Below are 17,197 nucleotides of genomic sequence, written 5' to 3' on the forward strand. Positions count from 1 at the left end.
GTGCCGGTGGCACGTAAAAGTACCCACTACACTCTCGGAGTGATTGGCGTTAGGAAAGGCATCCAGCTGTAGAAACTCTGCCAGATCAAATTGGAGCCTGGTGCAGCCATCTGGCTTGCCAGTCCTCAGTCAAATTGTCCAACCCATGCTAGCATGGAATGCGGACGTTAAACGATGATGATCATGATGATGATGATATACATATATATATTACTCTTTTACTGTTTTACTTGTTTCAGTCATTTGAGTGTGGCCATGCTGTAGAATCGCCTTTTAGTTGAAGATATTGAACCCTGGACTTATTCTTTGTAAGCCTGGTGCTTATTCTATCAATCTCTTCTGCTGAACCGATAAGTTATGGGACATAAACTCACCAACATCGGTTGTCAAGTGATGGAGTGTGGACAAACACAGACACAAAAACGCATACATAAATATATACATACATAAAGTAATTTATAATTCTGCACTACGGAAAGCAGGATTTAAACAAAAAATTAAATCCTTTGACCCTAATCACCATACAATTAGCCCAAATAACAGTAACCCACTCACTAATACCGTTAACACCAACCACACACCATACATCAGCACAAACTACACCAACAATAAGAACAGTATGGGTAACCCCAATAAAAACAACACCAATATGAACAACGCCAAGGCCCATACACAAACCACCAATAACAACAAAAATAACCAGAACATTAATACTGATAAAGTGATAATCAATAAGATTAACAATATTAACACAACTAATAACACCAAGTACACAAATAAGCCCAAAAGTAACATTAGCTACAAAAATAATAATATAGACCTACACATCGGTATGAATAAAACTAAAGCGCACCAAAGAACCAATATGAACCCTGTTAATAACAAGAAAACCAGGCCACATAAACCCTATGCAAACAACACCAACAGAATAGACAAAAATAACAGGAAATAACTATGGAAATAAGCAAGATAGCCATAACCATAACGTCACATGACTCACAAACAAGGAGGGTAGTTTCTATACTAGAAAAAAACGATACAAAAAATAAACAAAATAGTAATAATATCTGGCTCATAATCCCCTACACCATGCACCTCAAATCAAACATAGTTCTCTCGTTAATGAAAATCATAGATAAACACCTAAACATTAATAATAAATACTCAGAATTATTTAGGAATAAAATTAGAATAGGCCACAGCCTGACCAATAACTTAGCTACAATCATAGCCTCAATAAATAATAAAAAAACTAGACAAATTCTATGAAACTAGAAAGATTGTGAACAATAAAAATAATAACCAACCAACTAATAGAACTAAGCCCACCACTAATGTAGCACCTCCTACTAACTTAGATATAGACCAGAACAGTAATAGACCCCCACAACATAACAAAAACACATATATACCTAATAATTTATGTGGCTGCAGGGATAGAACAAAGTGCCATTTCTCAAATAGATGCAAGACTAATAACGTAGTTTACCAATGTGACGTGCACACAAATAGCCAGATAAAATCATACACAGGCGCCACTAAGAACCAAATGATTCCTAGATATAATGCACATCAATCTAGCTTCAGAAATAGAAATAAGGCTAACTCAATAGGGCTCAATAGATATATTTGGGAATTTAAGGAAAAAAAATAGATTATAGATTAAACTGGCATATACTTGCAAAAACAATCTCATACAACACTGCCAATAGATGCTGTGACCTCTGTTTATCAGAACGCCTAGCTATCCTAACAGCTAAACAACTCCTCTTCAATAGGAAATTTGAGAACAACAAATTTTGTTTTCACGTAGGTACTAAAATGTTCTTCATGGTAAAATTAGTTTTGCATTTTCTACCTTGTCTTATTTTCCTTATATATATATATATATATATATATATATATATATATATATATATTACGGAGATGTACTTGCATAGCAAGTGACCTGATCTGAGATTGTGTGCTGGAACGAAAACAATTGCAGTGTAGAAGGTGTTTATAAGCCATTTAAAATAACACACAAATGACTGGTGTAGCAGTACCATAGTCAACTGCTACAAAGATAAAGGTGACGCTTTAGATACAAATAATTACAGAGGTATCAAGCTGTTAGATCAGGTAATGAAAGTCACGGAGAGGGTGATAGCCCAACTAATTAGGGAGCGAGTCAGTTTAGATGAGATGCAGTTTGGGTTCGTGCCAGGGAAAAGCACCACTGATGCTATATTTCTGGTGAGACAGCTGCAGGAGAAATACCTAGCCAAGGATAAACCTCTGTACCTGAGTTTCATTGACATGGAGAAAGCCTTTGACAGGGTCCCCTGATCCCTTATCTGGTGGTCAATGAGGAAACTCGGGATAGAAGAATGGTTAGTGAAAGCTGTGTGAGCCATGCTGTCAGTAAGGTTAGGGTTAGCAATGAGTACACTGATGAATTCCGGGTAGAGGTAGGGGTCCACCAAGGTTCAGTCCTCAGTCCCCTCCTATTTATCATAGTCCTCCAGGCAATAACACAGGAATTCAAGACAGGATGCCCCTGGGAGCTCCTCTATGCTGATGACTTTGCACTAATTGCTGAGTCACTATGAGAACTAGAGGAGAAGTTTCAGGTGTGGAAGCAGGGACTAGAATCGAAGGGCCTTAGAGTGAACCTAGCTAAAACCAAAGTCCTAATAAGTAGGAAGGTAGATAAAACACAAACCCCTTCAGGTAGATGGCCCTGCTCAATCTGTAGAAAAGGTGTAGGTAGAAACTCCATAAGATGTACCCAGTGTAAGCTATGGACTCTCTTGCACACCACAACTGATGCTTCTTAGGTTCAACTTTTCTCTCAAGGTACTTACACTCTGTCGAGTATGCACACTGACATTACACATCCATCGGAGCATACTGGCTTTATTCCTTGTGAGCTTACGCATGTCCTCAGCAGTTACGGCCCATGTTTCACTGCCATGTAGCATGGCTGTTTGTACACATGCGTCATACAGTCTGCCTTTTACTCTGAGTGAGAGGCCACTTGTCACCAGCAGAGGTAAGAGCTCTCTGAACTTTGCCGAAGCTATTCTTATTCTAGCAGCTACACTTTCAGCGCACCCTCCCCCACTACTAACTTGGTTACGTAGATAGCGGAAGCAATTAACTAAGTCTAGTTTTTCTCCCTGGAATGTGGCCAAAGTTGTTTTCTGCACATTTTCAGTGTTTATTGCTCCTGAACATCTGCCACATACAAAAACTAACTTCCTAGTTAACCTTCCTTTGATATTGCTGCACCTCTTATGTGTCCATAGCTTGCACTGTGTACATCTTGTAGAGTTTCTACCTATGCCTTTTCTACAGATCGAGCAGGGCCATCTAGCTGAAGGGGTTTGTGTTTTGTCTATATATATTTAATATTTTTGGAGTAATGGGTATATGTCAGTTTGTGTGCTGAAGTGTTGACTAGTGTACTGGCACAGTTTGGGCTACCTGACATTATCTGCAGTTGGGGTATATTTCTGTTGGGTCTACTTCAGGAATTCCGCAGCTTTAGTTGAGATAATAATTCTTTTATTCGTTTATTTGTTTCAGTCATTTGATTGTGGCCATGATGGAGGACAACCTTTAGTTGAACGAATCGACCCCAGGACTTGTTCTTTGTAAGCCTAGTACTTATTCTATCCATCACTTTTGCCGAACTGCTAGGTTATGGGGACATAAACACATGAAAATTGGTTGTCAAGTGATGGTGGGGGGATAAACACAGACACTAGTGGCTGTGTGGTAAGTAGCTTGCTTACCAGTCACATGGTTCTGGGTTCAGTCCCACTGCGTGGCACCTTGGGTGTCTTCTACTATAGCCTCGGGCCGACCAAAGCCTTATGAGTGGATTTGGTAGATGGAAACTGAAAAGAAGCCCGTTGTATATATGTATATATATATATATGTGTGTGTGTGTGTATGTGTTTGTCCCCCCAACATCACTTGACAACCGATGCTGGTGTGTTTACGTCCCCGTAACTTAGTGGTTTGGCAAAAGAGACCGATAGAATAAGTACTGGGCTTACAAAGGATAAGTCCTGGGGTCGATTTTCTTGACTAAAGGCGGTGCTCCAGCATGGCCGCAGTCAAATGACTGAAACAAGTAAAAGAGTAAATACATGACAGGCTTCTTTCAGTTTCTGTCTACCAAATCCACTCAGAAGGCTTTGGTCAGACTGAGGCTATAATAGAAGACACTTGCCCAAGGTGCCATGCAGTGGGACTGATTGTGGTTGGGAAGCAAGCTACATACCACACAGACACACTTGCACCTATAATAATAATTTCGATAATAATAATTTTTTAAGTAACATGAAGATGGGTTTGATATTAATCTGTATTTTGTACAATGGCCAACCCATCCTGCTATTGTCCCTTACGGATGGGATACCTTTCAACATGTTCTGTTGTATCAATTTTGCAATCTGGGTCTCATCAAGTACATCTATATGTAAAGGTTTGTGTTTTGCAAAAGATCCTGAGTTTTAATTGTTATACTGTATGCTCATCTGTTTAGGGAATGAAGCATCACTACAATTTTCTATTACTATTATCTTTTTTCACTAAGAGTTGAAAACACTTGTAAATATAGACAAATAATTGTGGATAAAAAAAAGTTTATAGGGGAAGTTAATGGATGGATAAGGATGGATTGAGTTTTATATATATATATGTAGTGAAACTACCTATCGCCATTAGATACAAAACTACTATCGCCATTACATACAAACTATCTTCTCATTTATATATAAACAAGCGCAGGCGTAGTGGAAAACACATCTCCCTGTCATCATGTGACTGATAATTATTTGAAGCGGCAAATTCTTCGAACCTTTCCCGCCAGAATGCAAACTGACCAATCACAGCTCCTAATAAGGTCACGTGATAGTGTTTTTCTACTACGGTCTTGGAGCCCCTATTTTGCTTTAAATAGCTTTAATTCAGCAGCAAAATTCGTCTCGGTTCAGTTTCTCTTAGAGACTGTTCCGTGTACCACACACAGCAGCAGCAGCAGTTCCAGCGACAACAAGCACAGCTTCGTCCAGCCATGACCCACCATCGTCGCCATCAGCAATACGAGTCTACGACTACTAACCAGCATCATCGCCTCCAGCGTCAACACGACTTTCTATGTACACCCATAACCAAACCGTAACCGCGGCACATATTCTCTCTCTTCGATTCTGTTTGTGTGATTCATCTTCACCACGAAATAACAGCCAAGAGTTTCAGCCTGCGATAAACGTCTGTCCTCAAGAACCCGGCCCGGCATGGAAGCCACAACATCACAACTAGTGATCGCACTGCCACACATACGCCTCAACTTCTTTCACATACAGACTCTTCCTATTGTGTACTCTAAGAATTGGTATAAATGCTCACGTGTTACTGACTCTCTTTTTATCTGCTGTATATAACGCATACACATACATGTATCACTCACATACACGCTTTTCTTTATACGACGGCCTGTCTTTTATTATGTTTTTATATGTCGCATTCACACTCACACACAGACATACATTTTTAATGTCACAATAAGTAATTCTGTTATTCATCTTATACGGTTGTGTTCAATAGCGTCTTAATTACTGGCCATCTATGTTATCGTAGTATAACATATTTGTATATCATCATTGATATATATTTTTGTGTTCGACCGTGTGACGCGTTTTAAATAAAAGGAGTCCTGTTTTTCCATTCGTCACCATTTCTCCTTTTTGAGTTCGCACGGTCGTTCTTACATATATATATATATATAGTAAATAAAAAAAACCAAGAACAAACACAAAAAAACAACAATGCGAGGACGTGGTACATGTAAAGTATTAGCAGACGCTCAGGGAAGGAAAAAAAGGTGGTTTTACATTTTGAGCAAAGCTCTTCTTCAGAAACAAGAGATAGGAAAGTCCAATAGAAAAGGAAGAGTGAGGAAAAAAATCGCCAATGATTCACATGTGGTTACATTTTTTTAATAATTATTTATATACATAAATATATATGTATAATGGATAATAAAATGAATGGTTTACACCTGGTAGCTTACTGGTAAAGCACGATCACATTCACAGTGGTCGTTATGTATATGGCAAATGAAAGATGGAAGATGGAATATATTATGGAAAGATAGATGAGAATTTATTATTAAACACGACAATTCTTTCGACACATCTAGCATTGATACCTCATGGGTGGGACACTCAAGAACTGGTTCAGGAGCATCCAGCGGTGCAGATATATTTCATTGGGTTATAAATAAATACAACTCATTAAAATAACAGTTCCGTAATGTAACTTCTCGTTTTGTAGAAAGAAAAGCAACCAGACTGAGGAAATGTCTTCATTTATATAAGATCAAAAGTAAAATCACAGATGGAAAAAGAGAAATGAACACGCAAGTCCAGTGAGAAAAGTATTACAAATAACTGTTAACAAATATGGATGTATAAACACCCTCGAGCAAGCTGTATAGTGAGAGTACATTTGCTCATACAAGCATCTGCGAAAATGTGAGCATACGCTCACGTGAGGTTTGGTGCATTCATGATCACAAAGTGAGTTAACTATCTACGTGGTGTTTGTAAGAATGGGGAGGTTAAAAGTAAACATTCAACATTTTTGGCAGATTTTGTATGGCGACCAAAGGAGGATAAAATGAAGTACAGCATAATTTGATCCATAGTAAGGCATGCAAAACCAAAAAATATAATTTCCAGAAGATACCATCTCTGATCCAAGGAATCCCTGTCTATTCTGTGGACTAATGAGAAGATCATTAATAGAATTTCTGAACAACTCTCAAGATGCCTCCATGCATATAAATGTACTTTCGCTCAATGCAGTGGGAATGGATTTTGAGTAACCATTAACATAATTTAATTTAATTCAAGGTATAGATGACTTATATTTACTTTTAACCTCCCCATTGTTACAAACACCAAGTAGATAGTTAACTATCAAGAGAGAACAGGAGAGAGATGGCGAAGTGCTAGGGTATACTCACAAGGAATGGGGTTCAGAACATAAAAGAGATGGTAGAGTAAGGAAGAGAGAGATAAATGGTGACAATTGCCAGAGCATGCCCTCAAGGTGTGGGGACATAATATATGTGGCCAGGTATTGCTAAGAAGGAATGAGGTGGGGATTGCAGTGATTGGTGAGAACCTGGGTATAAAGAGTGGGGATGGGAAAAAGCAGCAATATAGTGAGCAGGGCAGTGAGGTCTGGATGGGGAGTAGGAGACAATCATATGTGTATGAAGAGGAAATGTGGGGAAAAGAAAAGTTGCAGTATGGGAGACATGTCGTTTGGATTCTAAGGCTAGGGTGTGTGAAAATTTTATTGGTATGTGTGGGTGGGACACAACACTTCTAGCACTCAGTTTCACTGACATAGGCAGGTCATTTCTAGAACCTCATAGCATCAGACAAACTAAATGCTAAATTCTCAATGTATTTAACAAAGATTTTCTTTCACCTGAAGACAAAGCTTAAATTCTGCATTATTTTGAAACATGTAAGTAATTTATTTATTATTAAATATGATATACATTATCTACAACTCTTTAAGTTACAAAACAATTTGTTGTGATATTTGAATTTTCTTGTTGTTAAATAAAAAATTTCATCAAACTGTTTCTCAGTCGTTTATCCTTATCATTTTCTCTTGCATCATACTGTATATTCTATATGTTCTGTAGAATGATACATTAAGTAGCTTTTTTATGAGTACTAACAGATTACTTGAATCCATAAATTGTGAGTTATATATATAATGTGAAAGAAATAGACATATATTCTACTCACAAAGCTGAAGGTATATTTGAAAACATTTGCATTGATGATAGTTATGATGAAGAAACATTTGATAATAATCATGAAGAGGATAATCATAGTGCGGATGATAACATCAATGATGATGACAATGGTGACAATATAAATTACAATGATGATTTCTTCATCTATGTTCATATTGTTGCAAATAAATATTCACTTACCAATAACTTTATAAAATATCTTGAGTTGCAGTCCTTCTATGTTACTTTGACAGATCTCAAATGTGGCTGCTTTTGAGAAAGTTGTGTAGTTGAGATAATTAGATTGTAATGCAGAAAATCTGATATATTCTCCTCTCTTAAATTTGTCACTGATTTTTATTGTCAGACATCTGCTAAAAAAACAAAGAATATTTTACCAACAGACTCAGTTTTTTTTTTAAATATTGTTTTAATATGCAGTAAATAAAAAGAATTAATTGCCAAGCTTGACACAATTTATAATGAGACAAGATATGTAAAGCCTGGAGCGCAGATATGAGATGCACTCTTGCTTATAAACAACAGGAGATAAGGTGTGCATACAAATATTGCAAGATATGCCATACTTTTCAATATTAGTGTAAGTTCAAAGATTATATAAAGGATTACACCAGTAATATTAGATGTTAAATCATAGACAACAACACTTTCTGATACAAAGAAAACTCATCAACAAACATGTCTGCCAACACCTCCTTTTCATCTGCCTTTTCCACACCCCACTGTTGGTAATTAGAGACAATTGTTTATCTTAGCCATTAAGCATTTAAACTGGCCATATCCGGCTCAAATATTCTACCTGTTGTATATCCAAACTGGTCAGATCTGACCTCTCAAACCTATTCCCACTGTGTTCTGCTAAAAATAAACAATCACATTGTCAGTCTCAAGACTTTGAGATATTACATGGTTAATTCAAATCAATGTAAATAAATAAGCATTGCATTTGACAATAATCTGAATATTAAAGGGTTAAAAGATGAATTGTTTCCTTTAATTAACAATATTTCCCACTTTTTTCTTGTCTTGTTTGTATGAGCACCTGGCAGCTGTGGATTTATGCTAAACCAGGTTTTCAACTGCAAAAAAAAAAAAAGAAAAAAACATAACTTTAAAATTTATACTAAAGATTCCAGGAGTCTTAATGGATGGTACACCTTTCTTGTTAAAGGCTCAGCAATTTGTACATTTGTCAGAATCTATCAAATTTTTGCAATTTCCTTCCTGCCTATTATTTCTCTCAGGACAGCCCAACTCTACGTGATGTCTTCTGCCTGAAATTTGTGGACCAAGTGCTTTTTACATAGCACCAGTACTGGCAGGGTCACCAAGTAACTTGCAAAACAAAGATCCTTTGAGAGGGAATGTGGTACTGGAAGTGATCTTATACCAGATGATGAAAGGTTCGAGTGTGATACAGGTGTCTTACTGAAGAGATAGGAATTTTCTATTCTGCAAGATGCTTTTATACTTCCAATATTGTCCTCTAATTGTTATAATTTCAATAAAAATTTTTCTATAAAAATATATGCTTCTAACATGTCATCCATTGCCACTTTCTGCAGCTAAGGTACTTTTGGCAATTCTTCTAATGCACTTAGATTACTAACTAATCAATGGGCATATAATTATTGTCGCCATCCCCAATGCTTTAGATGGGCAAAAGAGGCATCACTGTATGCCACTATTTGGAAATTATCAAGATTTCTTAATTCTGAAATAACTATTTGAAATTTTTCCTTCTTTGCTTTCCTAACTGTCTTGTTGACTTGTTTGCATACACATTTTAAAAGTTTCCATATATAACTGGGATACATTAACATCCTGAGTAGGATCTAAGCAAGCTAATCTGACTGGATGCTTGCTCTGAAAAATTTAGCCTTAATATCCTCTTGATTTACACCCAACTACAAAATGCCATAATACACTCTCTTTCCAACATGTGGGAAAGTAATTTTTAATATTACTAGCATCTCTATTGGAAAAGACTCTAACCGCAAATCTAGCTTTTCAATTTTATTATTCAGCACTGTGGACATCTTGGTCAGCTACCAGCATATAAACTTATTTCCAATACAACTAAGTTCTCTTTTCTCTGTTTTGTCTCAAGTCAATATTTGAGCAGGAGAAGGAGGAAATATTACACTTTCTTTATCTGAAGGTATGGGTTCTGCTTCTCTTGTTTGTCTTCATTAGCTTGCCATTCAGACACTCCAGGCTCAATCCAACCAAAATGATTCATCATGTTCCATAACCACAAACATTATATATTTGTTTTTTACCTTTTGTTTTACCTGCACTACTTATTATAGTCAATCTCCTCCATTCCAAATCCTCATTAAAGACATACCTCAAGTTAGATAGTTTTTGACTTTATGCCCCTTTTTTTTAAAGAAATAAATGGAAAAAATACTCAACTTCAGTTGATTTATTTGGCTTTATGATAGTATAAGCAAATATATTTAAGCACATAAACTTAAGAAAAAAACATCAAAAAAATCAACACTGAAGTGAAAAATCAAATAAAATACATATGAAAATATGTACAAAACATTAATTAAAAGACATTTTTTTAAAAAATGTCTATAGATTTTAAGGTGATTTTTTCTTGTTAAATCACATCTCGGAACCAATTACCAATGAAAACTGAGGTATGCCTGTATTTGTAAGTTTACATTAGAGGACTGTCCTAGTTTGAGAAGCATAATCGTCTTTGAAACAGATTATTGTTTAGGTGGTCTATTTCTTTTTCACATACTTTGATGCCTTTCAACATTGTCTTCTATTGGTATTTCAAGTTCAGCATTCATATCACTCCTTTCATGAATACGTAATCTTGAAATATCATTATACTCATTTGGTGAGGATAGTAAGTTTATTTTAATTACCTTCTGAAAAATGTTCATATGCTTCAGGATATAGCAGACGTATTCTTACATAAGTGCCTTCATATTTAATAAGCACTTATGCTTCTAGTCTTTGATAGTTCCTGGATCAAACCATTTATCACACTCATTCCTTTTATACAAAAACCACATCACCATTTTTGTAGGACTATGCCATACTTGTCCTAACTTGGTAATGAAGTACACATTTTAATTTCTCCAAAGATTCAACACTCTGAATCCTTTTCAAGTTAGTTGTTACAACCTCACTGGTGGAAACACCTTCTAATGCAAGAAATTTATCATTTAGAAGAGAAGGCAATTTGTGATTTCTTCAGCTCATTTCCATTCACTTGATTTCATTTGTTCTACCTATTGCTCCATTGATTCTGGGCTGCAGTGATATTACAATATTTAGATTCTATGTTATGTCTTGAAACAATTGGTTATCAAACTTGCTGCTTAACAAGACAGATTACTATTTTATTTTTGCTTGGTTGATCTGGTCCCACACCCACTTCACAGTTGATTTGCTAGTTACATAGCAAGTTACATCAGCATGAAGCAGAAGACACTATGCAGAGCTGCTCAAAGTAATTCTCCTATTTCAACTATTTATAAACAGGTTCCATGAGTTGGTACAGTTTACCAAGCTAAAAGTGTGACAGCTCAATATAATTAACATAAAAAATGTATCTTCTCTCCTCCTCCTCATCATTTAATATCCGCTTTCCATGCTGGCATGGGTTGAATGTTTTGACAAGAGCTGGCTAGGCAGGAGACTACACCATACTTTGTTGTCTGTTTTGGCATGGTTTTTACAGTTAGATGTCCTGCCACTCCACAGAGTGGACCAAGTGCTTTTTACATGGCACCAGTACTGGCAGGGTCACCAAGTAACTTGCAAGACAAAGATCCTTTGAGAGGGGGTGTGGCATTGGAAGTGATCTTATACCAGATGATGAAAGGTTAGAGTCTGATATAGACAGAAACTGGTGTTTTACTGTAGAGGAGATACACGGTCGGGGGAGGGGGAGTGATCAAGATTGAGACCAGTAATGAGTATTGCTGTAGAGGAGATACATGGTTAACCAATCCAAGGGATAGAGCAAGAGAAAGAGGGTGAATGGAAGAGAGCAGAAAAAAGATGGTGGCAAAGTGCCAGGGTATGCTCACAAGGAATGGGGACAAGAATATAAATGGGATGGTATAGAAGAGCTAGGGAGAGACAATTGGTAGTAAAGTGGAAGGGCATGCCCTCAAGATACAGGGTCAGAATATAAATGGTAGGGAGTAGAGACTTCACATGAATGCAAAGAGTGAGGGGGTGTGGGACAACAGGATGGGAATGATACAGTGAGCAGGGCACAGAGGACAGGATTAGAGAGTAAGAGATAAGCATAAGCATAATGCATTAAAAGAGGAAATGTGCAGAAGAGGAGAGATGCAGTTTGGTTTGTTGGGGTAGGGTATGGAAAAAGTTCCCTCTGAGGTGTTATTGAATAGTAACTAGTCAGAGTATTCTGACATACTGCATGGTATGCATTATGTACAAGTAATAGCTCAATATATAATATTTTTATACAACAGATAATGTAAACTGCATAAAATCTCATTGCCTTTTCATCCACACCATGCAGCAAATTAAGCAGGGATTTACCAGTAGAGAATACTCATCATCCTCTCAGAAAGAGAGCCTCACAACCTATGAACAGAATCTAGATAGATCTACACATGTTTCATCATCATCATTTAATATTTTTTTCCATGCTGGCATGGGTTGGACCATTTGCATTCACATAAACAAACCCAAATGTCATACAATCCAAAATACCAAAAACTTGAAAGCCAAATGCTCACAGTACAAAATTTTGAACTATTTCAAGGGAAAATAATTGTGAAACAATCTCAAAAGATATATACCTATAGTTTTGAAAGGGAGTCCATTTTAACATATTTACTTTTACTATGCTATATCAGTATGCTAAGTAAAACATGGTTATCATTTTTACTTAGAAAAAGTGGACTGTAGAATGTAATAAGAGTATTACAGGTATACAAATATCAAAGGCGAAAGTGAAATAGTTTTCTTATTGAATATTACCATTCTTTAAATTCTCTCACTATTTAATAGTTTTCTTCTTGTCTCTTAAAACAAACAGAAACAAATCAAATGACAGAAAGACCAAATTTTATATGTCAATGTTATGAAGCAAAGTGAAGGTAAAGTGAAATAAGCAAGTGTATGAATCTATCTAAATTCAACTCGTTAATTGTTTGGTAAGCTTATGTTTTATATTGAAAGAGGGAAAGATTTATTAATGAGAAAATTTTTTAAAATAAAATATTTGATAAATATATTAATTAAGTTACCACTTATGTCTTTGATATTGTATCCCTAAAATACATTTTATTATTACTACTACTATTCAGCTATTCCACATGGCAGTGAGACATGAGCTGTAGCTACAAGGACATGCAAAGGCTTTGAAAGAAATGAAACCAGCATGCATTGATGGATAGGTAATATCAGTGTACATGTACAACAGAAAGTAAATGATTTAAGAGAAAAATTGGGTAGAAGAGGCATCAGATGTATTGTGCAAGAGAGAATGGTATGGTCATGTAATGTGCATGGATGACGACAGCTGCATAAAGAAGTGCTGATCTCAAATTTTGAAGGGAACATGTGGAAGGGGTTGACTCAGGATGACATGGGATAATGTGGTGGCAAATTACCTTCAGATGATGAGCTTCACAGAAAAGATGACAAAGAACTGAGATCTCTGGCAATTTGCTTTGCTTAAGAAGACATATTATGATCTCCTCTCAGTTGGGAGATCTTTGTTTTGCAAGCTACTTGGTGACCCTGCTGGTGCCATGTAAAATACACCTGCACTGGTGCCATGTAAAAAGCACCTGTGCTTGTACCATGTAAAAGCACCTGTGCTGATGCTATATAAAAAGCACCTGCATTACACTCTGTAAACTGGTTGGCATTAGGAAGGGTAGCCAACCATAGAAACCATGCCAAAACAGACAAATGAAGCCTGGTGTAGCTCTGTGGCTTACTAGCTCTTGTCAAACCATCCAACCAATACCAGTATAGAAAACAAACATTAAATTACTACTACTACTAATGCTGAGGATGCTGCTGCTGCTGCTCCTCCTGCCCCTGCTCCTGCTCCTACTACTACTACTACTACTTTGTCTTGCAGTGTAGATGGAAAAAAGCACCAGAGTATTTAGTCCATTGTCAAGTCACAACAAAGATCTCAGACAGATAATATTTTCCTTAAAATGTGTACAACACCTATCAAGACTGATTTTTATATGATACCAATCTTGCATCATATTCCCAACCACTTTTAGAAGTCTTGAAGTTTCAATGGTATTGACCCCAATGCCTCGATCAACACTGGTGTCATTTTTACATCAACCTCTTGCATTCCAAACAGTCTTGCCATCTCCACTTTCAATTTGGAGTACTCAGTGATTTTTTTCAACATCTTTTCTCACAACACACGTCATTTGTTATGGCTACATTAATGATCTGGCAGTACAATTACACTGTCAGAAAATCATAATCCCAGAATATCATTGCTTTCTCATCCTCCCTAACTAGGCACATGCACATACCAATTCTTTGTTACTTCATATTGGTACAAACAGACTTGTATTCTTTTTGAACAAGGATTTTACATCTACCTACCAAGTAGTTTACATTTTCCACATTCTTTTCCCTGAGTTAGCATTTCTTGGTGTCAGAAGACTTGTAGATGTTATACTTCACTGAATTCATAGCAAGATCTGGTCTTGTGCAGCAATTATAAGGCTTTCACTGATATGCTTCAAATTGCCTTGTTTAAGCCATATCTATGATGTTGCTTTATGTTTGGTATCTTGTGTATTTCTTTTAAACTGACTCTGCATTCTCATATGTATGTATGTATGTATGTATGTATGTATGTATGGATGTATGTAAGTAAGTAATGTGATGACAGTTTTCCAAATCATTAATTATATGCTTTGATCTTAACTAAAAAGCAAGTGGCCATTGAGCTAAAAAGAAAGTGTAATTTTAAATTGTTAACAATTTAAAACTATGCAATATGAGTTTCTATAAAAGCAAAATTATAGACTATATACCAAAATTAATGGTCATACTCTACAATTTCTGTAAGTGTGTAAGTCATAGCTGTAATGAGGGAAACACCTGTATATTTGCACAATGGTATGCTTTTGCTATCTAGCTTCCACTAAATGTTGTTATTGATACTTAAGCTGTAATCTATTTTTTACAGTATTTGTATACAATGACAATAAATTGAATTATATATTTCACAAACCTTGAATAAGGGTGACTTCTACCCAACATAAATTATGTGAAAATGAATTTTTCTGTGGTGTGCCCTCCACTAAATGGAAGTTATTAAACTTTAAACAAAAAATGGTATGACCAGTGATTAATATAATTAGTGCACTTACAGTTGATTGTTGCCAGTCAAATTACTGATGTCCATATAGAAGTGTATTTTACATTTTCTGCAAGAATTCAAAACTAGCACACATTTTCCGGAGCAGTTGCTTAAATGAATAAAGCCTTGTGTTCCAAGATGCAATATACTGTCACCATAATGCATACACATTGTAAAATCTAAATAAATATAAATTGATATGGAAATAACTGTATTTTACAGCCATCACATTCTTCTAGATGAGTCTTACACATTTAATCTTACTACTAAGGCAAATTATTCACAAGTACCCTCCAACTTGTTAAAGTTATGATTAACTTTCAAGAGACCTACTGCTGTGATAAACTTTGCCACAACAGTCTCCTGATAATACTTCAAATGCAAAAGTAATATGGAAAAAATATATATTCAAACTTTAGCAAAGTTAATGTTGTTGAGTTTCATTACTTTAGGCATACCAATGACACAGAAATAGTTAATTAAAAAAGTCATTTGATTGACAAACCTAGTCAAACATGTCAGTTTCATCTTTATTGGAGGAGGCCAATACACTATAAGATTTAAAACTGTAAATATTTGGTTTCAGTTTTAAAGAGAATTCACTGGAGGAGACTTTACTGTTGAACAGACAAGGTTAAACAACAAAGATGTCTAAAACACAGTTTTTATTATTAATGAAGTTATATTTCATGCAACATATTCATCTGAGACTGAGATCATTGTAAGGTTAGAATTTACAAAGAATCAACAACAATAATAATTAATCATAATATTCAATAAAAAATATAATAATCAATAGAAATTGTCTCATATATTGGTACAATTGCTCAAAGTTTGGCTCAAAGTATATAGGCAATTTTCTTAACTCCAATACATAATTGGTATATATTTTATTGACCCATGGAAGATAGAAGATGATTCTAACAGAATTTAAAATTAGACTCTAAATGGACATAACTAAATATCATTTCTGTGATCCACCACTTTGTCAGTAATGATTATGATTATTTTTTTTTTCTTTGTATTTAAAATGATGATGGTGGTGAATAAAGTATTGAATTGACATTAGAATCAAATATGAATTAGATATGCTACTGCTTTGAAATTTTTACATGCAGTGACAATCTCTAAGGGTAATTGCCTGCATCACTTTGTCAAACTTTGGAACAATGCTTGTATTCAGAAACACTGAAGAAAACCTAGCCACCAAATTTGCTGAACAGCCACAGGGTAAAAATACAAATCATTTAATTTGTAAAGTGGCTACTAAAAATTCCTTAGAAAATTTAATCTGTTCAGGATAAATACTGGGTGTAAGGATGCCTTTTCCAACCTTTGCCACTACTGAGGAGGAGCAGTAAGAGGATGATATTTAAATGTACACTGAGTACTTGAGCTAATTGCTCAAGGAAATGGAAATTAAGTTCAAAGATCTGGAAAAGACCATTCCAAGTTGGGTGGTTGATCCATTTGGGACAAATGCAGCTGATGTTGATATCAGATTACAAGAAAGCCTTTTTGAGTTGCAGAGTAATCAAACTGTTCAAGCTTATTTAATCATGTGCTAAATAACTTATGGACAAGTAGTGAAATTACTATGAAATTCCCAGTGCTTTAGCAGAAAGTAAAATTATATTTCATTGCCTTTCATTCTTCTTACTTGTTGAGTCAAGTTTTAGTCTAGTCTCTCCTACTATCGAAAAGTCACCAACCTTGCAGCATCAGCTGCAAACCTGCGTGTTGCCACCAGTAACACGGAGTGAAAAATCAATAAATACAGGGACCTGGCTAGCCACTATCAGCTTGTGCCAATCATCATTGAAATGCCAGGTGTTCCAGGACCTTGTACTACCGATTTCCTCTACAAAACTGGTGTAACGGTGGTCTGCTGGAGAAATGGGCCCCTTCGAGTTGAGTGGCTACTGCAGTGCATGTCACTGGCCATTCTCTATAGCAACACCACTGCAGTCATTACCATAGGCTGTGGCTGAACACAC

At 35.9% G+C, this 17,197-nt stretch overlaps 1 protein-coding gene across 8 annotated transcripts in view; it reads right to left on the bottom strand.

Annotated features, from left to right (window-relative positions):
* LOC106874300 (uncharacterized) overlaps nucleotides 1-17,197 on the bottom strand; it is a 377,625-nt gene that overhangs the window by 215,999 nt on the left and 144,429 nt on the right. For 5 of the 8 annotated variants that reach the window (XM_089364245.1, XM_089364252.1, XM_089364250.1 and 2 more), the window contains 2 exons: nucleotides 15,211-15,379; nucleotides 8,018-8,187 (listed from right to left, as the gene is read on the bottom strand). In XM_089364245.1, the coding sequence (XP_089220371.1) occupies nucleotides 8,018-8,187; nucleotides 15,211-15,379 (339 nt within the window). Of the gene's footprint in view, nucleotides 1-8,017; nucleotides 8,191-15,210; nucleotides 15,380-17,197 lie in introns of all 8 variants that reach the window. The other 3 variants (XM_089364247.1, XM_089364246.1, XM_089364248.1) reach the window with 1 other exon arrangement.

The sequence above is a fragment of the Octopus bimaculoides genome, chromosome 16, assembly GCF_046866305.1.
Source record: "Octopus bimaculoides isolate indiv1 chromosome 16, ASM4686630v1, whole genome shotgun sequence".
Classification (NCBI taxonomy): domain Eukaryota; kingdom Metazoa; phylum Mollusca; class Cephalopoda; order Octopoda; family Octopodidae; genus Octopus; species Octopus bimaculoides.